Genomic DNA, 23,108 nt, shown 5'->3' on the forward strand with positions numbered 1-23,108 from the left:
AATTCTTACATATTTGTAATCCTTTCAAGGATTGTATTTGGACTTGGATCCACTTTTGTAATATGGAGGGTACAACTTGTCTTGGTCTTGGGTATGCCAGTGCCAATTCATCTTAATATTTTGTATTGTAGGCCGAGACTCCTGGTCCTGAATGCTATTTGAATATTAATGAAATACGTCATTTTTCAAAAAAACATAAGGAAATAGTCCCTATCAAATAAGAAGTAAAACTTATTTTTTCGGGAAGATGCAAGGGTTGGAAACAAGAAGAAGATGAATGAAAATTAACGAGATGTATAAATACCTTTGACTTTGAATAGGAGAGGGAAAGTGGATAGAAACACCAAGGCATCGCTCCGGCGTCTACTTAGGGCATCAATACCCCTAGGGTTTTCATGGAGTCACACCGTGATGTTGAAGGAAATCACATCCAAGTCTAAGCAAGCAAGCAATAAAATATTATTTCATTCATCCATATCTAAAATTGGTTGTAGGCCTACTATATGTAGACTCTCCACAGAGCTACACGAATTCTAGATCTTGACTTGCGTGGGGAGTCTCCTCCCCAAATTTGAAACCAAAACTCAACTCAATCTTGAGTTGCTAACCCTCTACATAAACTTCTAACCTTATGACTCCTCACAAAACTGAAATAGGGGACTTTCTAATCGAGTTGTAAAAATCGAAACGACTTAATTAACTAAAACAATATTAACCCAAAGGGCAACTAACTTAACGTTAATGTTTATTCTAAAAATAACCTATGAGACTCTTTTCGAAAATAAAACTAAACCCAAACCATGCGATCACCTCATGTTGTCCATATGGGCTTACATTAACCCGGTCAAAGGGTAATTTTTCCCTTTATACAGTTCGACCAAAGTCAAAATATAAAAAATGACAGGGGGTCCCATCTCCTCCTTGCTGCTTCAATTCGTGGCCTAGTAATGTGTGGGTGCTCCACGTGGGCCTTACTTGAGCATATGTTGATAAATGAACTCTCAGGTCTTTTCTTCACTCAGATGGTACCCATCAGCATGTTGATGTAACAATGATACACGTGCTGGCATAAATTGCTTGTGCACAATGTCATGCAAGTCTGTGTGGCCCATGAGTTTGTCCAAGTGTCATTTACCTTTCGTTTTTTTCCATAAAAATAACTTCTGATCTATCATAAGCTATAGCATTTCATCTTCATAAAACTTATGTCTTATAAAGCTATATAAGGTACATTGTAACATAATGGGGAATCTTGTACACCTTATTCATTGACTATTGGTTGATGGAGTGTATTCTGCTTTCAGGTTGAAGTTCGACGACGAACGAGTAACAAAAGAAGATATGAAAAGGGCATTAGAGGAGCAGTATGGTGGTGAGGAAGAGGCGGGTATTTCCAACCAAAAAATAAAAAAATACTTCTTCGTATTTTCGTATCTTCTTGCTTTTGGCTATTGCTTTAATTTATGCTGTTTCTTATCTTTTGCTTATATCCAACAGTTTCCCCAGACAAATCCAGGCTTCCACACCACTCCATTGAAGTTTACAAAATATTCAAATGCATACATGCTTGTCTATATCCGTGACAGTGACAAGGAGAAAATAATTTGTAATGTGGATGAGAAGGACATCGCTGAACACCTTAGGGTATTTTTTATTTTTTCGTTTTTTCTCTTAGAGTACCTCTGTTAATTTAACTTTTTCAGATGCCTGTGGGAACACTCGAATGAATTGAGGGTATGCTGTATCTTATTCCAGGAAAGGTTGAAGAAAGAACAAGAAGAAAAGGAGCACAAGAAGAAGGAAAAAGCTGAGGCACACCTATATACCATTATAAAGGTTTTAGTTTTTAACCATTCTTCTTTTTGCCTGACTACATGTTAGTGTATTATCGCACGTTCATCTTCCAATGTTATTCACTGAATTGAATCAATACTTTAGGTTGCTCGGAATGAGGATCTTGCAGAACAGATCGGACGGGATATTTATTTTGATCTTGTCGATCATGACAAAGTTCGAAGTTTTCGTATTCAGAAGCAGACACCTTTTAACCTTTTCAAGGTACCGTGTTTTTTGTTTGGGCAAGTACATATGTGAATTGTAGTTTTGGACTTTTGATTTCTCTTTTGCGCAAGAATCAAATCTTACAATTGACATTATGGATGCAAGATTATGGTAACGTTTTTTTCTTGATTATAAGTTGCTGTTTGCCTTTTAGCTTTCCATTGCCCCTTCAATATTGTTTATCATACAGTTTTTCTCTTTTGTCAACTTTTGATGAATTTATTACCCTTGAATCTGTGTGTCTACTCTACCTTTTTGTATGAATGATGGATCTTTATTAATAATATGGCAAAATCCTTTTGGTCAAGATGGTGAAGGACCACACCCAGACAAAGCCGGGAAATACATCAGAAAACACAACAAGGGTATTCGAGTTGACTTACGGATTGTTGTAGGAAAAATCATGCTTTTTTGTGCAGTGTTGGTGCAGCTGAATTGATGGGAAATATAGATTGCGTACCCAGACACTGGCCATATTTGACTTGTCAAGTTATCTTACATAGTTTGTGTAGAAAGATCTATGCCCAGATTCTCTCACTGGCCATATTTGACTTGTCAAGTTATCTTACGTCGTTTGGGTTGAAAGATACACGCATTGTGTTGCTTTTTATACGTCTCTGCTTCATAAATCATCCATTGTTGGAGTTTCATGGTGTTAATAGAAAGAAGTTACTCTCTTCAAAGAAATCATGGTTGTAAAGAATCTCTCTCTCTCTCTCTCTCTCTGTAAAATGAATATTTTTTTACTCAAAATTTGGGGTGGCGAGCTAACTTGGTTACATTTTTTCTAACATACATGCACCTCTTCCTTTTCTCCTTCTTTTTTGGTCCTTTCAAGTCATAGTGCTCTTCTTGTTTGTCCTCCTTTTTCTTTCCTCTTTTTCATTTAAATTCTAAACTCTATGGCATTTTCCTATGTCTTTCTTGGACTTTTGATTGAATGAATATCTGATGTAAATTGATGTGAATCCAGCTTTGATATCAAAATGATGTGAATCCATGACAACCAAGAGAAAGAGAGAGTAAGGATATATATCAAGATCAAGATAAAAAAAAGGTGAAGATCCAGAAAGAGGGGTGATAGGAGTAGAAAAAGTGAGCGGTTTACGAACTCAATTGGGATGGTGGTGGTGGTTATGAATGGAATGGTGAATAAGGAAAGGGAAAACAAAGGGAAAAGAGAAAGAGGGACTAAAAGAAAGGGAGAATAGAAGAGTAAAGAAAGGAATTGAAATAAAAGTTTAGGGATAGAGAACTGACCTAGTATGAAGCATCACACTTAAGAAAAGGCATCACACTCAAATATTATTAGAAAGCATCTATTTTAATTTGTATTCAATAGTTTTTCGGGCCAATAGGCCTTTCATCCATTTGAAATACACGGAGACAATAGAATATTAAGATGAAAAGAAATGCTAAGAGGCACAAATACACTTAAACTATCACATAAGCAAGACAACCATTCATAATGGTTTAACAACATCAAGTACCGTGTAACATGAGATGTTGCCCATGTCTAATAATTCAGCACATATAGCTTTTTACATGTAATTCATATAAATATCTATACATAATTTATACACCTTATTTTGCATGCAATTAATATAAATATAACTATGTAGCACATGTTGATACAATATACCACTATGGTTTAAAATATCTGTTTTGGTCGCCACGAAAACGGAAACGTTTCGGTCTCAATTGGAAATTTCGGTTAAAATCGTGTAAAATCACAGAAACATATGGAAACAAATACACACGATAGAATTTATAGATGAAACTTCAGGAAATGCTAGAATAAGCATATCTACACACTTAGAAACCATCACATAGGCAAGGCAACCATCCATAGTAGTGTAAAAACATCGAACACGTAGTGACATGTACTGTCGTGTATGTCTAATAATTTAGTACGTACCAATTGTTTTTTGTTGTATGAATATATTTGTCAAATTTTTTTTTAAAAAATGTTACGTGCAATTCATATAAATATTTACGCATAATACATGCACTCAGTTTGTCAATTTATAAGGGGATGTTGTTCGTGAGCTTGAGCCCATATAATTTTATATGAGCTCGAGTGCCCAAGCACGTGGGTCCCACATTTTTTATGGTGATCCAAACCATTCATTTGCAAGGCCCCATCATAGATAGGGTGTGTACCAAAAATCAAGTCCATCGGATCATCCTAACCCCTCCAAAAGTGGAGGAAAAAATGGGCAGATTTGTTGACAAATAGTGTCTGTCCATTTTCCCCTCCACTTTTGAATGGGTTAGGATGATCCTATGGACCTGATTTTTTGTACACACCCTATCTATGTAAAGTTCTTCAAAATGAATGCTTTGGATCACCCAAAAAATGTGGGACCCATGTTTTTGTGGCAGTCTAGCTCATATAAGCTATATGAGCTCAAGCTCACAAACAATTTTCCCTAAATATAATTATGTAATACATAAGCTATCGTGCACCACTATTACACTTATGATTTAAACCATGTGTTGGAATATGTAACTTGCCTAAGGGCATTTAGGACTTTGTACATTCCTTTATGTTTTAGTATAAAGATATGAGTCAGGGGAGATTACCCTAACTCATTCATTCCTCTCTCTCTAAACTCTCGGTTAACATGGTATCAAAGCCTTAGGATTTTCTGATCCGTAGGGTTCTCTATCAGCCTCCATCTTCTCCGCCACCCCCTCCCCTCCTGCTGCGAAACCCTAAACCCAACTTCGGCCGAAGTTTCATCCGAGGCACACCGACATGCTGTTTTTTTCCTCGTGAGGAGTCGTTCCCTCTGAGTCGAAGGTAGCAGGCCCTCCCTCCCACCATCTTCTTCTTCCCTGCGCGTAACTCCTGGTCCCCTCCCCTTGCAGCAACCTCACCCCCATTTTCCACTCACGGCGGGATTTGTTTTTCCAGCAACGAGGATCTGCACCCCCTCAAAATTTTCCAGGAAGAAAATATTTTCTTCCCAACTTGGAAAACTTTTTCCGAGGATTTGCACCCCCCCCCAAAATTTTTCGGGAAAATATTTTCTGAGCCCACCCCACAATCACTCTCCTGGAAATAAGTTTCCAAGGCTGCGTTTCGCCTCGCCTCCAAATTTTTTTTTTCCAGCCCCCAATTCCTAGGTTTGCTGGTAAGCCCCACACCCCAAGTTTTTCAACCCACATCATTTTTCCTCCTCTTCCTTTCATCCCTTGGTAAACTGTACCACTCTTTTCTCCCTGTTATTATGTGTTAGATCTTCATCTCCTATGCTACTTTGATTCTTGTTTGTCTTTGCGGCTCCTCTCTGTGCCCCATGGCTTCCCTCTTGTCAAGCTCCGTCGATGCCCGTCATTCTTGGAGCCGCGTCTAGCTTTCTTGGCGTATCCTAGTTTGCCCACCTATTCCGTTATTTTCTGTTATTCGTCTTGGTTTGGATTGTCTGTTTCTTTCTTGCTTGTTGTTATGGAGGAGGTGCTTGACAATCCTTCCACAGGAGTGGCTCCTAGTGTTCGTCCGACACCCTCTTTGGCGTCTTCTTCGTCATCATCTCTCTCTGTGGATGGATCGTTCCCACTGATCACTACTGTTAAGTTGGATGGGGCAAACTACGTTACTTGGAAAGCAGCCGTCGAGAAGTATCTTATTGCCCGTGGGAAAGCCCACGTCATTCGCCATGATCCTCCCCCTACGACGGATCCCACCTTTGATCGATGGGAACAGGAGGATGCTCTTGTTTGTACCCTTCTGTGGCAGAGTATGACCCCTCACGTCTCTGGGCCCTTGATGCTTCTGCCTACTGCGAAACGGATTTGGGATCATGTTACTCTTCTTTACTCTAGCGTGGCAAACATTAGTCGGATCTGCTCTACCTATTCTGAGTGGGTGCGTTTCCGCCGTGGTGATCTTCCTCTTGCCACCCGTTACAGCCAATTCGTTGGCCTCTGTCAGCAGCTTGATGTTTACATGCCGCTTACCACGGATCTCACAGAGGCTGCTCGTCAGAGGGATCAAATCCGTGTTGTGCAGTACCTTGAGAGTTTGGGTCCAGAGTATATGCATCTTCGTCAGCAGATTATCGCTTCTGGCGCTATTCCTTCCCTTACTGAGGTTTACTCCCGCGTCCAGCAGTGCTCTCCTGGTGATCCAGTGATATCTGTCCTATTGATGGTTCTGCTCTCGCGACCTATGATAACAGTACTCGCCCGCCTCCTGGTGGAGCCTCCTCTGGTGGTGGCCGTGGCCGTGCCGGCCGTGGTGGTGGTCGTTCTGGTGGTGGCCGTGGCCGTTCTTTTTGCACTCAATACCCTGCATCTCGAGCTTCGTCAGGCACGCTCTACTCATATGGGTGCTACTACTGCTTCTGCTTTAGATTGCGCTCCCTCTGCTTCTGTTCCTGCACCAGCTGATTCCACCTATACATTATCCCGTGCCGATTATGAGGAGTTCCAGCGTCTGCGGCTCAGTTCTCGTCCTCCCTCTGCAGGTTTCGCCCAGCCAGGTAGTTCACCCACTACCCTTCTATCTAGCTCAGGGTCATTGATCATTGACTTTGGCGCATCCAATCACCTGACTGGTAACTCTTCTCAGCTTCATTCTTTTCGCTCTTTCTCGTCTCCCTCTCAGTCTATCATCCTTGCTGATGGGTCCACTACACCTATCACTGGTGTTGGTCATATCTCCCCTCATCCTGCTCTTACCTTATCTTCTGTTTTATGTGAACCAAAATCACCATTTAGTTTACTTTCAGTTAGCCAAATTACTAAATCTCTTCACTGTTCTGTCTCATTTTTCCCATCTTACTGTTTGTTTCAGGATCTCTCGACTGGGAAGACGATTGGAACGGGTCGTGAGGTAGATGGACTCTATCGTCTTGACCGCTGGTCGCCTACTGTCTTACATAGCTCTGTGGATACATTTCAGTGGTATTGTCGCCTGGGGCATCCTTCACTTCAGCGGCTGCAGCAGACTTCTCTGGTTCCCGGACCTTTTTCTAGTTTTCAGTGCGAGTCCTGTGAACTCGGGAAGCACCGTCGTGTGTCGTTTCCGTCCCGGATCATTAGTCGAGTGTCTAGTCCATTTGAATTAGTCAATTTTGATGTATGGGGACCCTCTAGGGTCGCGTCTAGTACTGGCTTTCGGTATTTTATTGTGTTTATTGATGACTTCTCACGCATGACCTGATTATATTTACTGAAGAGTCGATCTGACGTGTTCTTTGCTTTTCGCACATTTCATTCTGAAATTAAGAATCAATATAATTGCAATATTAAATGTCTTCGTACTGACAATGCTAGAGAATACTTTTCTGATACTAATGGCTTTCAATCTTATCTCTCCCAACATGGGATTTTACATCAGTCTTCATGTGCGTACACCTCTCAACAGAATGGTGTTGCTGAGAGGAAACTTCGTTATTTGCTTGAAGTAGGTCGCAGTCTTCTTTTTCAGATGAGTGTTCCCAAGGCATACTGGAGTGATGCCCTTCTCACGGCGTGTTTTTTTGCAAATCGCCTTCCTACCTCTGTCTTAGAGGGTGCCTCTTCTTTTGAGATTTTATCTCCTGGTAAGGAACAGTTTCCTCTTACACCTCCTGTATTTGGATGCGTTTGTTTTGTTCATCACCTTGGACCTTGCCTTGACAAACTCGATCCCCGGTCTGAGCGTTGTGTCTTTCTGGGGTATTCTCGTACGCAGAAAGGTTATTGTTGCTATAGCCCTCGTCTGCGTCGCTGGTTTGTCTCAGCCGATGTTGCGTTCTTTGAGTTTGAGGCATTCTTCCAACATGGCGCGGCATCTTTCACCCCTTCTCTTGAGTCCGAGGTCCCACTTCCCTTACCAGATCTACCTGCTTCTCTTCCGTCATCTCCTATTTTCGTGCGGCCAGCTTCTGCAGCTTCTACTTCTTCTGCCACGTTGGAGAAGCCAGCTCCACCTAAAATTACACAGCAGTATCAGCGGCGCCAAGTTACAGATAGGTCTCTTATACCTCCTCTCGCACAATCATCTTCTGAGCCGATGATCCCTCTCTCCCGCTCTCAGGTATCTTCTCTTCCGCCTTCATCAATTGTCTCTGATTCTCCTATTGCATCTCGTACGACATCCCGTTCTACTATACATCCTATTTCGAATTTTGTTTCTTATGATAAGCTCACCAGTACCTTTCAGAGCTTTGTTTCCTCCTTGTCTTCTATGTCTTTACCACAGTCAGTGGCTGAGGCTCTTGATCATCCTGGCTGGCGTGATGCTATGAACCTAGAAATGAGCGCTCTTCATAGAAATGATACATAAGATCTGGTTTCCCTACCCGCTGGTGCCCGTCCTGTTGGTTGTCGGTGGGTTTTCTCCATCAAATACCTCCCTGATGGTACTGTCAAGCGCTTAAAAGCACGGTTAGTCGCGAAAGGATACACTCAGACTTTTGGTGTTGACTACACTGAGACCTTCAGTGTAACGACCCGATTCCCGTGACCGGATCGCTACAAGCAAACACCTGTCAAAATACTCGCAATAAATTTTTTTTTTTAAACAAACATCTATGAAACTTAAACAACTGCCATTCTTATTCTATAACTAAAATGTTCCTTACAATAACATCGACATTTCAATAACATGTTCTACTAAATAAAATCCAAACTAGAAATTTCTTAAATAAAACCGAGACGTCGACGAAAGTATCGTCATTTCAATTATTTCTCCCATCGCTCTATGCTCCTAAACGTCCTTGTGCGCAAACGCACCCTCGTGGGCATCCTCTAATCCTGGGGAGAAAACAACGTCAAGCAGAGTGATAGTAACCTGGCAGGTATGATAGTTCAATCTAAACAGCCGATCAAGATCCATATTTATTCAAATAACATTCAAATACTTTTCCAATATAATAATTCATAGAGATTTTCTAAACCAGAATTCAATTCAAATACACTGAACAAATATTTTTCCAATATGATAATTTATAGAGATTTTCTAAACCAAAATTCAATTCAAATACACTGAACAAATACTTTTCCAATATGATAGAAGGTCCAGCCCTGATACCATGATGTGAAATCCCGATCCTACCCATGTAGATATTGTCCGCTATTGTCCGGTTCTGGGTCATGCCCTTTTGGGTCACTGCCCTTTTGGGTCCATGCCCTCCCCAGTTTTAAAACACGTCTACATAGTGAGGAGAAATTTTCCATATACAGCTCAGCAACCTTTCCTACCTTTCTTAGAGCTTTTCAGAATCAAATAAATAAATACAATTTAAACTGAATCCATTTCAACATATAATATAGAATAACTTAGAAACAATGTAAATGAAATACTTCACCATTCTTGTTGGATAAATTGAAAGCCATACGAGCAAAGTTAGGTATCACCTGCCTTGTAAAGACCTCGGATGTATATATTGGGACGGCCTCTAAGTGAAAGTGTGAGGGGAATCAGCCTGAAGATAAAATCATATCCATGTTCTTTTAAGTCGATGTAAAGAATTGATAAGGGGTTGAAAAGTGTCAACGCACACAAGGGTTTTGAATTGATGAAATAATTTAACTTTGTGTGACGCTCCAAGATAAAACAGCCAAAGTTGGCTCCAGTCCACGTGCACTCGCTGACTGGTCCACCCAGAATCACCGTAGAACTGTGCTCAGATCAGAACGGAGGAAAGGAAGAAGACAAGCAGAAACTTTGATGTTTTCTGTAAAAACTATATCTCCAATGGTGCTGTTCTCTTCTTTTTATAGATGAGAATTTGACTGTTGGAGGATAATTAATCACCATTAAAAGAAAAAAAACGTTTCTCTCTTAATTACCATTAAAAGACAAAAACGTTTCTCTGTTAATCACCATTAAAAGACAAAAACGTTTCTCTCTTAATTACCATTAAAAGACAAAAACGTTTCTCTCTTAATTACCATTAAAAGACATAAACGTTTCTCTCTTAATTACCATTAAAAGACAAAAACGTTTCTCTCTTAATTATCATTAAAAGACAAAAACGTTTCTCTCTTAATTACCATTAAAAGACAAAAACGTTTCTCTCTTAATTACCATTAAAAGACAAAAACGTTTCTCTCTTAATTACCATTAAAAGACAAAAACGTTTTTCTCTTAATTACCATTAAAAGACAAAAACGTTTCTCTCTTAATTACCATTAAAAGACAAAAACGTTTCTCTCTTAATTACCATTAAAAGACATAAACGTTTCTCTCTTAATTACCATTAAAAGACAAAAACGTTTTTCTCTTAATTACCATTAAAAGACAAAAACGTTTCTCTCTTAATTACCATTAAAAGACAAAAACGTTTTTGGTTTTGAAAACACACCACAAGCACATTCACCAAGGTCTTGTGTTCAAGTCCCCACATATGCAAGTCTTTTGCTTTAAAACAAGAGAGGGAAACATAATTTGAATCTTCCCTCCAAAATCTTTTCAAATCTTTTTATTATTTTGTTTAAAAATTCTAACAATTCAGTCTTGAAATTTAGATCCATCGATCCAAAGCCTAAATCTTAGGGTTATTAAAGAAAAGTTAATCGCAGTCATTACATTCAGTCCAGTTGCGAAAAGTTCCTCTGTCCGTGTGCTCCTGTCTCTTGCCGTGTGCTCCTGTCTCTTGCTGTTAATCATAGCTGGCCCCTTCATCAGCTGGATGTGAAGAATGCCTTCCTCCATGGCGACCTGACTGAGGAGGTGTATATGGAGCAACCACCAGGGTTTCTTGCTCAGGGGGAGACTTCCTCCTACATGTGTCGCCTACGCAAGTCACTCTATGGCCTCAAACAATCTCCGCGTGCGTGGTTTGGGAGATTCAGTGAGGCAGCCATGCGCTTTGGCATGAAACGATGCGCAGTGGATCACTCAGTCTTCAGTTATCACTCTACAGCTGGGTGTATTTTGTTGATAGTTTATGTGGATGACATAATCATCACAGGGAGCAATTCACAAGGTATACAGCGTTTGAAAACCTTCTTGCAAAAGGAATTCTCTACTAAGGATTTGGGTCAGCTCAGGTATTTCTTGAGGATAGAGGTTGCTCGTTCTTCTAGAGGCTTGTTCCTATCACAGAGAAAGTATGTCTTGGACTTGCTAAAAGAAACAGACAATCTTGGAGTTAAATCAGCTTCTGCACCCATGGATCCTAATGTGAAACTCGTTTCAGAAGAAGGAGAGTTGTTGGAGGATCCTGGCAGGTATCGCATGCTTGTCGGTAAACTTATATATCTCACTGTTACTCAGCCAGATATTTCATATGCTGTTGGAGTTGTCAGTCAGTATATGAGCTCTCCACGCACTTCTCACTGGGCTACGGTGACACAGATTCTCAAGTATTTGAAAGGGGCTCCAGGGAAGAGATTGATGTTCAAAAGATATGGCCATATGAAAGTTGAAGGCTTCTCTGATGCAGATTGGGCTGGATCCCCAGCAGATAGACGGTCCACCACTGGGTATTGTACATTTGTAGGTGGCAATCTTGTTTCATGGAAGAGTAAGAAGCAGGATGTTATAGCTAAGTCCAGTGCAGAGGCTGAATACAGGGCAATGGCACAGACAAGCACGAAACTTATTTGGCTACGTTCACTTCTTTCTGAAATTGGCTTCATGTCATCTTCTCTTTCGCAGCTTTATTGTGACAACAAAGCTGCAATATACATTGCCAACAATCCAGTCTTCCATGAGCGCACCAAACATATTGAAGTGGATTGTCATTTTATCCGTCAAAGAATCCAAAAAAGAGAGATTTGCACTGTGTTTACTCTGTCAGGGGACCAATTAGCTGATATGTTTACAAAGTCCTTAAATAAGTCAAAATTGAGTGATATATGTAACAAGCTAGGAATGTATGATATCTACATTCCAGCTTGAGGGGGAGTGTTGGAATATGTAACTTGCCTAAGGGCATTTAGGACTTTGTACATTCCTTTATGTTTTAGTATAAAGATATGAGTCAGGGGGAGATTACCCTAACTCATTCATTCCTCTCTCTCTAAACTCTCGGTTAACACCATGTATACCACCAATACATGGTTTTGGTTTCATTATGCTTTTCAATTCGGTATGCATTTCGGTAGGGATGGGAATGGAAACATTTCGGTCGTTTCATGTCGTTTTCGGTGGAAATATAGCATCATGGACAATTATTAGACATTATAATTTAGGTATCTGAGTAGATGTCTTTCATGCTTTGGAGAGAGATCTTCCCAACCATTGTTTCTTTGCATAAGTTGATTTGGAGTACCATTAAAAAAAAAACGTTGATTTGAAGTTGTTCCTTGGGCTGTTCAGAGTGAAGTGGATAATGCCTGCTTGAGTTTCTTCCTTGGCAAGGTTTTAAATTTCGGTTTAGGTTTCTATTTCGGTCACCACGTAAAAAGAAATGTTTCGGTTTCGGTTGGAAATTTCGATGGAAATCATTTTTTTTTTTGAATGGTGAATATCATTCATTGAAAAGAGAAGACCAAGATGATCAACCGAAAGATACAAAGGGAAAAGAAAAGTAAAAACATATAAAATCAAGGAAACATATTGAAACATATGTAAATACTAGACTTTAAAGATGAAACTTCAGGAAATGGTAGAATAAGCACAAATACACACTTGGAAACCATTGCATAAGTCAACCATCCATAATGTTTTAAAAACATCTAACACCTAATGACATGCATTGTTGCGCATCTCTGATAATTTAGTACCAACGAAATTTCACATGTAATTCATTTAAATATTTATAAAAAATTCATGCGCCACATTTTTGTTTGCAATTTGTATAAATATAATTATATAATGGGATTTGCTAGTCAATGTCGCTGAAAGCCATTTTGCGGCTGACTTTTGCATGCGAGAACAGCCACCTCAGATGAATTAAATGAATAAGACAAAATCTGCCAAAATGTCAACCTCAGATGAATTAAATGAATAAGACAAAATCTGCCAAAAAGTCAACCTTAAATGAATAAGACAAGCTTCCAAAAAGTCAACATGTGTGGCTGTTCTCACATGCAAAATCGAGCCGTGAAATGGCTTCCCAAGAAATTGCCTAGCAAGTCCCTTGTATAATAGATACTAATACAATAATAGTCGTACGACTATTGTACTTACGATTTTGGCTGTGCATTTCGGTTGTTTTGGTTTCGGTGAGGATGAAAACACAAACATTTCAATTTCATTCATTTCGTGTCGGTTTTGTTGGAAATTTAAAACCATGTTCCTTGGTGAGGTGTAATCTGCTTAGTGCATCTGTGACTATCACTGGTGTGTTTTGGGGTGTGTGTGTTTAGTTACTATTGTGTTGTGGAAATGGAAGGAGATGAATAATAGGGGTTTTAGGGGTAAATTTAAGGGTCCAATCTGTGTTTTTTTTTTGGGTGTGTGCGTGTGTGTGTGAGTTGTTGCTCTCTTTCTATACTTTGTTAGGCCGATTCACGTGCTATAGGTGATGCATTAATCCAACGGTTAGCAGTTGAGTATCAGATTCCTCTGTTGTAATTCTCTTTCTTTATTGGTTGCTGGTCCTTATTTTCGTCCCAATACATTCTATTTTCAATAAAGAATTATAATGCCTTACTAACTGGCTTATGCATATATACATTCCCGGTCTTATTTTTTCTTGTATTATGGTTTTCTGTATTTTATGTATCAAATCCATTAAACCTTTAGTTTTGTGTCAGGAACAAGGTTTTAAATTTCGACCAAAATCCGAAATTTCAGGTTTTGGTAGAGGACGAAACCAAAATCGGGTAACCCGAAATGGTATAAAATTTCGACCGAAATTTTGTTTTCTCCCAAATTTTGGCTGAAATTTAAACAATTTCACCCAAAAAAATAGATTTTTTCTGTTAAATAGTACTTTCCCGAAATTTCAGCCGAAATTACCGAAATTTCGGTCGAAATTTTCTATGTAATAAAATATTATTTTATTTGATTTCGTGGATTTCGCCTGAAATTTTGAATTTTCGGCCTAAAATTTCGGTTTCGGTGAGGACCGAAATCACACCCGAAACCGAAATTTAAAACCTTGGTCATGAAATGAAATCTGGAAAGATTTGTTGCATTTTTAGATTGACTCTCTTTTAATGCATACCATATACATGATACTTTTTTTTTTTGAAAGATTCATATTTTTTTGAATGGATTTTTTTGAAAGATATAGACATGATACATCTTGTTGGATACAAAGCTTTTGATGTGGATGCTCAGTTTCTCAGTACTACATCATCAAATTTTGTCATTACCATTTCTTATTATTTTGTTGGTTACCTTATTTTGAAATGGTTCACAGGAAGAAGTGGCCAAGGAATTCGGTATTCCGGTGCAATTTCAGCGTTTTTGGCTCTGGGCAAAGCGCCAAAACCATACATATCGTCCCAATAGGCCGTTGACACTGCAAGAGGAAATGCAATCTGTAAATTCTTCCTGCCACTTATTTTTCACATGTTATGCAAACTGGGCTTGCTCAAAGTTATCTCATTAGTGGAATCATTGCATGCAAAATTAGACACTTTAGAACATAAGTTCAGTATTTTTATGCTGCACCATTTTGTTGATCACGTGTCACTGTGCAAGTCACTGATGTTTATGCAAATGAGCCATTCTGTAAAGCCTCAATGTGCTAGATTCTAATGCACTGATGGATTTGATCGATGTTCTTAATTAACTAATAAACCATCAACAAACAAAACGAGTGCTATGTTTGGTAAATGCTCCAAATAAGGGCAACAGGCACCCATAACGGATAATATTTTCTGATAGTGAAATTGGAAAGGAATATTAGGGAATTCAACATGTTCTGTTTAGTGCAAAATTGAGATGTGTGGTAGATATATGATGTTGTGGGCATTCCACTTGATGTGGTGCCAGGCTGCAGTTTCCTGTCTTGTGTTTATTTGAATAGAAGACAGCGAATGTTCGCCTTCTTGGCTGTTACTTTTTGAAGATAAATACTATTTACATATTAGTTTCTTTAAAAATATGCATCTTACTCTTGCATTCGTTGTATGTTTGTCCTGCCTTTTGTTTGTCTTAAAGGGTTGGTTATTGCTTTAGTTTACACTGCAAATTATACATATGTGAGTCTTCATACAGTGCAATCTTTCGATCTGGTAACTTAGGTAGAGTATAATATGTTTGCGCATTGCCAAGAATCAACATCATTTGTTTGATGTTGGCAAAAGAAGGGGATGCTACAGAAGTGGAGGTGCGAGGGGTTCATCAAGGCTTGAGACTCTCGGCAAGAGACTGCATTGTTAATGTCGTGGTGGAAGGGGACTTATTGAATGTGACTCGATGGCTCAACGGTCCTCAAAAACCGCCTTGGAGATTTGATAATTTGTTTGATGAAATGTTTGATTTGTTGAAAGCCTCCTCAGCCACCTTCATGCATGTGCGTCGCTCCGCCAATGAGGTGGCGGATTGCCTTGCTAAAGCTGGGGTTTCCTTGGAGTCTTTGGTTCTTTATGACTCTCTTCCTCCCTGATTATCCCTTGTCTGTATTTGTTTTTGTTTGTTCTGGCTATGTTTGTACGCACCACCTCGGTCTTTGTTGTTATTTTTAATAAAATTGGCGACCACTTAAAAAAAAAAAAAAGAAACAGAAAAAAAAATGAACATCATTTTTTTTTGAAACTAGAAAAAAACATTGATTAAAGAGAAAAGGGAGAGAAAATGACCTAACAAAGATATTTCGGGAGTTTCTTTTTCTCATGCTTTCATTATTACTTTCTGATTTCCCTTTCGGATTTGTATAATGCTAAATTCTGTTTTTGTCTTTAGTTGCCTAGTTGCACTTGATGCCTAGATTGGTATCTATATTCTATATTAATGCGGTTTTCTGATTGTAGAAATCAATCAGTCCCTGAATCAGACACAGCGTGATCTCAGGCGAATTTTATCCCAGAGGATATGTACTGGAAATTTGGGGTACTGGTCGTTCATTACACAACAGTTTGTGATTTGGATAAATATTGAAGAAAATAAAATCCAGTAGGCTGATGATTATGAATTACCTATAGAAGTACCACATGAATTTCCACATCAACTATCAATACTTGACTGAATAAACGTTGCAGAAATCCTGCAACACCCATCTTATATAGACCCACATACCCCAACTTCTATTATAATTCAAAATCTTACTTGTCCCCTACTTTTTCTTCTTTTCAAACAAATAAAGCTCCAGCAAATAAAAATGTAGAGCAATTCTTTCACCATAAATTGCTTAGTATGCTGTATTACAGAGCTGCACAGTCATCATCCCCATGTAGACTTCCAATTCCTTCTCATATCACCTTCAAAGTCTCGTAGAACTACTCATTGTTGTTGCTTTTACTTATCCATGGCAGTCTCTGGCTGGCATTTCCCTTTATGTTGAAGGAGTCTTCTGTTAGGAAACTAGGTTACTGTCCATATGGATTGAAACAAGCCTTGTCATGAACCAACTAAACCCCTAACATCCATAATATTTGCAATGTTTTCACATGATCAATGAAAAAAAGTTTCAAGTCCTTTAATTTCTAGTGTCCAGCTGCCCTCATAGTATGATTTAATATTGTTTTCTATGTTGTTAAATATTACAATGGAAATACTAGCCATCTCTCTCTCTCTCTCTCTCTCTCTCTCTGTGGCAAGTATATTTCAGTCGCCGTGCTCTGCTGTTTCTTAGTGTAGGGTTCTCTCATATAACCCCCTTCAATGTTCATTCTAGTTTAGTCAATTATCCCTAACGGTCTATCGTTGTCGTCACTTGTTAGAAGATATTGGCTATTCAATTATTCCAAAAAAGAAGAAAGAAGATATTGGCTATTCAACTTTGGTCTCTGACTAACTACCCATCTTTCATGGGGTTTCTTCAAGCATAAGCATCCGATTGGTTGGCAGACCTGTGTTTTTCAGCAGCATTGTTTTTCAGATGAATGGTTTGTTTGTATTTTCAGCTGGGGAGCTAATCCGTTGTTGTCTGGGAAAAATCAACTTTTGGTGGGGTGCTTGAAGAACGTGGTCTGGATGGAGCCATTGTGGGTATTGTGTGTTGGTCTGCTGGAGTCAACATTAAAAAAAGGGAAATGTTATCAGCACTACCATATTTTGATGATCGCACTCCTCACTTTATTAAAAAGTACCATATGGCCCACACAATAGGATGATCCAAACCGTCCATTAGATGACCAATACAAGCCAAACAAGAAGGACCGTTATGATCATGTGTATGACCACATTAATTATGACACTTCATCAGAAAATTTTGATTGCCTACCACATTGGTATTGAGTTATGAACAGTATGTTTGATTATATTTCATTGTACATTGGAAATATATGTTTGCATGCATTATTTATTTATTTTTTTGAATGGTAACGATAAATATATTCAATGGAGAAGGCCAAGAACCGGGGACCGAGATGGTCAGTACAAACCATAGTTTCAAAACTCCTCTGTGTCATCGTGGACTCCCCTGTGTTGGCTCCCTTTTACCTTTGCTGCGTTCCGCATTTTGTTCTACTTTGTCAATAAAAACTCCTTTAACTCTCCTGAGTTATGACCGCATCAACCGAGTACTCAGCTGCGTCAACCGAGCATCTGACAACGTCGAGCCTAGTTGATTAGGATTTTCTCGGCCGCGTTTTGACCCGCATCCGTGTTTTGAAACACTTGTACTAAACATCATACATAGGAAGGCAAAAATACTAGTTGGGCCAAATCAATGGGGGAGAAAGTCGAATACTTCCAAGGCAAGTCTGTTAACTCCATAGCAAGCTCATTGGTCGGCATCGTTATTGGCGGATCTCCTAGTGTGCCGAAATTCGACTGCATGATCCTCACTCTGTCAAGAATCTCTTCAATCGTGCATCTGCCCATCTCCAGGGGTATTCTGATCTATCAGTCATCTAATTAATTACGTTCTTGGATGTTTCCTTCAACAATGATGTGATCCAAATCACTTTCATTTGCTGAGCGAATCCAAACTAAAAGGGCTTGCACTTCAACATTTGTTGCATCCGCATCTCTTGATCTCACCTTGCTCATGTAGGAGGCCCCCTACAGATGCTGACCCATGTTCTCTCCAAGCCGGAGCCAAGTTTAGCTAGTGAAACCAGGTTGGCGAGACAATCATCTAGGGTCACCCTGGTTTGAGGGACAGTGCTTAATCCGAACCTCATCCCATGATCTTCTTAGCGAGTTTTCCGGGATCCCCCTAAACTCCGGCAGGATTATATTACACTGCACCATCAAAGAAAAGATTCGTTGTGGACAGCTTCAGACTCCTTTGGAGACACGACTGTTTCTCTCTTTTAATAAACTCAAAAGAACCGACAGCAGGACCAAAGACCTCAACATTTGGCCCCTTTTAGGCCATGGTGCAAGGATCAACTTCCAAAGAGATCCTCAGTGTGATCAATAGAAATAGATCTGGGAACTTCACTTCGAGGAGCCCCAAATTGCCTTGGTGTACCTGCTGTGAATAAAAAATGATTGGCAGACTCTCCCGTATAGGCGGAGAGCATAGTAATCAACAATGAGCATCCTCTGATTTCTCAGATGGTCCGCTGTAAGGAATGTTTTCCATGCATTCCTGAGATGTTTCACCTAACTTTTTTACATGTTTCGTTTCTTTTTTGAAACACATTTCCCACCCAATGAGGCATTTCTGGTGACTGTTAAAAAATATTCCAAGATCAGGTAATGAGTAGAGATATAGAAATTGATATTTTTGATTATCAACAATTTGGTCTCGTCGCAATTAAACTTTTATTGATACTCTACTCTTCTCGGGGTTTTCTGATGTGCGTCTATTTATTTCCGGGCTGTCTCATCCTGTTTCGTTGTATTTGTTTTAGTTATTGTACTTCTTTGTTACTGCTACAAAAAACATGTTTCAATTGCATATGGATGTTCATCTCAATAGCATTATGTCCTAATACCTGAAAGAGTGAAAACTGTAAAGCAAATGATAACCTAATATTATTCTCTTGGTAAATGTATTTTTGGCAACTCAAACCATGAAGGAAAATTTGACACAAGTCAATTTGTTGTCGCTTGCAATCTTGTATGCTATTGTCACCATTTTGATTATGTGGACTTCATTCAGTTCACAATTTATCATTATGCTGTGGATGTTGCCAAGTATGATTCCTTTTCTTCATTGATTCCAGTCTTTTGACTATATTGTAGCCATGATTTTAAATTTCGGTTTCGGCTGAAATTTCAGCCGAAATTCTGTAAACAAATTGTTAAAGTATAAAAGATAAATAACACCTTTCTCCAACAGCTTAAGCTTTTGGAGAAGTCGGTAAGTTAACAGGTATTAGAGCCAAAGGTCTCGAGTTCAAACCTCCCAGATAGCACAAATTCACATGTGATGGTCGGCCCAAAGTGGGACCACATGTGCCACGTGTTTGCCAAGTGGGCCACATGTGCGGGGTAGTGTTAAAGTATAAAAGATAAATAACACCTTTCTCCAACAGCTTAAGCTTTTGGAGGAGTCGGTAAGTTAACACAAATTAAAAAAACAGCAGTTTATAACGAAATTTCAGTTTCGGCTGATTTCGGTTTCGGTCTTGACCGAAATCCGGTCGGCCCGAAATTTTGAATTTTGGCCGAAATTTAAAACCATAATTGTAGATCACCAATCTTTTTTACTTGCATTTTTAGTGTTTCTTCCATTTTGAGTACTTTGGAGACATGGTGATTTACTACCTGATATGCTAGGTTTCCATTGGGCATGCTACAGCCAGCTGGACTGTCAAGTTCATAACCACCTTCTGTTGCATTGTAGGTTGGTCAATTGAGGGACGGATCAAACAAGGCTCACAATGCAGAACTAAAGTTGTTTTTGGAAGTAGAACTTGGACCGGTACTGTTGCTTTACTCATTTAATGCAACTTGGTTGCGCATTATGGTTTCCTGGATTTCAAGTTCCTGTAGACGTGAAACACGTGTTGGGCATGTGCCATGCCCGCTTTATATATATTATATATATATATATAGTGTGTGTGTGTCTATATATATATATATATATATATATATATATATATATATAGAGAGAGAGAGAGAGAGAGAGAGAGAGAGAGAGAGAGAGAGAGAAGGGTTCCTGCGCTCGAGCGCAGATAGCTTATCTGCGCTCGAGTGCAGGAAACAAGGGTGGGGCCACATTGATTGGGTGATCCTAAGCATTCATTTGAAAGGCCCCATCATGGATGGGTTGTGCACAAAAAATTAGCTTCATTGGATCATCATAGGGTGCCCATTTGTGGGGGTGAAAATGGACAAATACTGTTTGTCCACTAATCTGCCCATTTTTTCACCCCACAAATGGACACCCTAAGATGATCCAATGGAGCTGATTTTTGGTGGACACCCTATCCATGAAAGGGGTTTCCAAATGAATGCTCTGGATCCCCGCAACAATGTGGGCCCACCCCTGTTTCTGCTGCTCGGTGAAGTAGATACACTATCTGCTCAGTCGGCCAAAAATACAGGGGAGGGGGGGGGGGGGGGGGGGAGGGGGCAGTGTTTAGGTGATGCAAACAATTTATTTGATGGGCCTGACAAACTTCTTCTGTTTGGTCATGCAGGATTTACGTCTTCTCCACCCACTTGACAAGACCAAAGAAGATATACTGCTTTTCTTCAAGCTTTATGACCCTGAGAAAGAAGAGCTCCGGTATTCGTTGGTTTCATGCCTTGTCAATGGTTTGCTCAGGTTAGCGTTTCATGTGATTGTAGTGAAATTTTTATTTTACGATCGCAGGTATATGGGGAGGCTTTTTGTTAAAAGTACAGGTAAACCAGCCGAAATCCTTTCCAAATTAAATGAAATGGCAGGTTTCCCTCCAAATGAAGAAATTGAACTTTATGAGGTAGCTCTGTCTGAATTTTATTCTCTCGGTCTATTGCAATGTGATATTATTTTCCCTGAAACTTATCTTAGTAAAAAGAAACTCTTTTTCCTTATGCAGAAATGGTTGGTAACAAAATTTTCTGAAACTTTTAATTCTCATGTGATGGCCAGGAAATAAAGTTTGAGCCAAATGTAATGTGCGAACAAATTGATAAGAAACTCACTTTTCGAGCTAGCCAGGTGTATATATCATACAATTCTTACTGCCTTTAGATAGTACATCAAGTTGGGTACAATGCTTGAATTTCTGATTTCTTATGTGCAGCTTGAAGATGGAGACATCATCTGTTTTCAGAGAACTCGTCCAAGCGAAAATGAAAACAAATGTCGCTATCCAAATGTACCTCAGTTTTTGGAATATGTGCTTAATCGACAGGTAATCGTTTCTTATTCTCTTGACGTACTATAAATAACCTCTTAGGCGTGGTTGCATGGGTAGGTTCTTGGCTCGGCAAGGGACTTCATATTAACTCACAGTGCCCGATATATACATATGAAACTAGCTGCTATTCTCAGAAGCCTAATAGAGTTAAACAATGCTTAACATTAGTCTACAATGGTGCTCTAGGAGCCTCGTTATATGCATGATTTTAAATTTCCACCGAAGCTGATGCAAAATGACCGAAATCTTTCGTTTCCATCCCCATCGAGTCGATACCTAAATCGAAATGCATACTGAAACCTAAATTATAAGTGCATTAGTGGTATACTATATCAGTATGTGTTACACAATTATTTTATCATGAATTGCATGTGAAATGTGATGCATGTATTATGTAGAATATGTACATGAATTAATGTGAAATGTGGTATGTACTGGATTATCAGACACGTGCTTCGGCACATGTCACTAGGTGTTTGATGTTATTAAACCATCTTGAATGCTTGTCTTGCTGATGTGCTGGTTTCTAACTATGTATTTGTACTTATTCTAGCATCTATCATTTGCATATGTTTTCATATGTTTTTGTGATATTACAGGATTCCAGTGAAATTTTCAACCGAAATGTTTCTGTTTCCCTTTCCGTGGTGACCAAAACGGAAACTGAAACCGAAATTTAAATCATGGCTATATATACATATACTTTAGATTGGAAGTTGAACATGTTGCTAGTGGATTGTGAAGTTCTTTATCCTACAATATATACCAATCCAAGAAGATGCTTAAGTGTGCATATCGATGCTATATGTACTATAAGTTAAAGGTAGGTTATTGGGAATTTCCTGGTTGAATGGGATTTCTTTATGTCAGGGTGCTCCTTTCACTTGCTTAAATTAGGGAGGCATTTGTGATTTTCCTCTTGGGAAGCATGTGCTTTCATTCTTCTTCCAGTGCTCTGAAAATGAGAAGCAGCTATAACTTTAATTTAATGAAGTACTTTATTTTCATTTTTTAGAAAGGAAAAAATTGGGTAAGATCCACCAAAGTGGGTAGCCTTAACCATGTGAGGTAACAGGGAAGCCCGAAGGCTGTTCCCGTCCCTTTCAGGGGAGATGCCAACCGTTCTCCTTTCAACGAGCACATATACTTCTCAATGAGCACATATACTTCTATATTCATCATTCTCAACGGTACTCACTGTCTAAGATTCTATGTATTCATGTAACGTGATGCTGCAGGTTGTTCATTTCAGATCTTTGGAGAAACCTAAGGAGGATGATTTCTGTTTAGAGTTGTAAGTTTGTTGTAATTATTTTTTGTTTTATGTTAGTGTTCTGAGGATATATCTTATTATTTTTCTGATTGATTTTTTCTGATTTTTTCCATCTGAATTTTAAGGTCAAAGACGTTCACTTATGATGAGGTCGTGGAAAGAGTTGCTCGGCAACTTGGTTTGGATGATCAAACTAAAATTAGGCTTACATCTCACAACTGTTACTCTCAGCAGCCTAAACCCCAACCCATTAAGTACCGGGGTGTAGAACATCTGTTGGACATGCTGGTCCACTACAACCAGGTTCTCCATCTTGTATCTCCCACAGTCTTTGGTTTGTCTTTTTATTTTATTTGGAAAACTTTCCATGGAAAAACAGGGTCAATTTGGGTGATTCAGTGGTTGACTTGATGGGGTTTTAATTGACTCGGAGTCGAACAATTTTTTGACTCTCCAGGGGAAAACTGAGTTGACTCACGAATCAGTGATTGACCCGGTTAATATTTAGACATTCGGCTAA

At 39.2% G+C, this 23,108-nt stretch overlaps 1 protein-coding gene and 1 non-coding gene across 4 annotated transcripts in view; one reads left to right on the forward strand and one right to left on the reverse strand.

Annotated features, from left to right (window-relative positions):
* Nucleotides 1–23,108, forward strand: part of LOC143885111 (ubiquitin C-terminal hydrolase 12-like) — a 57,782-nt gene that overhangs the window by 24,320 nt on the left and 10,354 nt on the right. For 2 of the 3 annotated variants that reach the window (XM_077389105.1, XM_077389106.1), the window contains exons 12-22: nucleotides 1,305–1,644; nucleotides 1,756–1,836; nucleotides 1,939–2,058; nucleotides 14,319–14,441; nucleotides 19,809–19,886; nucleotides 20,608–20,696; nucleotides 20,784–20,892; nucleotides 21,045–21,113; nucleotides 21,199–21,309; nucleotides 22,554–22,609; nucleotides 22,714–22,891. In XM_077389105.1, the coding sequence (XP_077245220.1) occupies nucleotides 1,305–1,644; nucleotides 1,756–1,836; nucleotides 1,939–2,058; nucleotides 14,319–14,441; nucleotides 19,809–19,886; nucleotides 20,608–20,696; nucleotides 20,784–20,892; nucleotides 21,045–21,113; nucleotides 21,199–21,309; nucleotides 22,554–22,609; nucleotides 22,714–22,891 (1,354 nt within the window). The remainder of the gene's footprint in view (nucleotides 1–1,304; nucleotides 1,645–1,755; nucleotides 1,837–1,938; nucleotides 2,059–14,318; nucleotides 14,442–19,808; nucleotides 19,887–20,607; nucleotides 20,697–20,783; nucleotides 20,893–21,044; nucleotides 21,114–21,198; nucleotides 21,310–22,553; nucleotides 22,610–22,713; nucleotides 22,892–23,108) is intronic. The other variant, XM_077389107.1, reaches the window with a different exon arrangement.
* Nucleotides 22,335–22,456, reverse strand: LOC143885696 (U6atac minor spliceosomal RNA). The gene has a single exon (XR_013253560.1). It is a non-coding gene; the product is annotated as a U6atac minor spliceosomal RNA (small nuclear RNA).

The sequence above is a fragment of the Tasmannia lanceolata genome, unplaced genomic scaffold (assembly GCF_043159265.1).
Source record: "Tasmannia lanceolata isolate RefF3 unplaced genomic scaffold, GAP_Taslan_0.1 ptg000008l, whole genome shotgun sequence".
In the NCBI taxonomy this organism is placed as follows: Eukaryota; Viridiplantae; Streptophyta; class Magnoliopsida; order Canellales; family Winteraceae; genus Tasmannia; species Tasmannia lanceolata.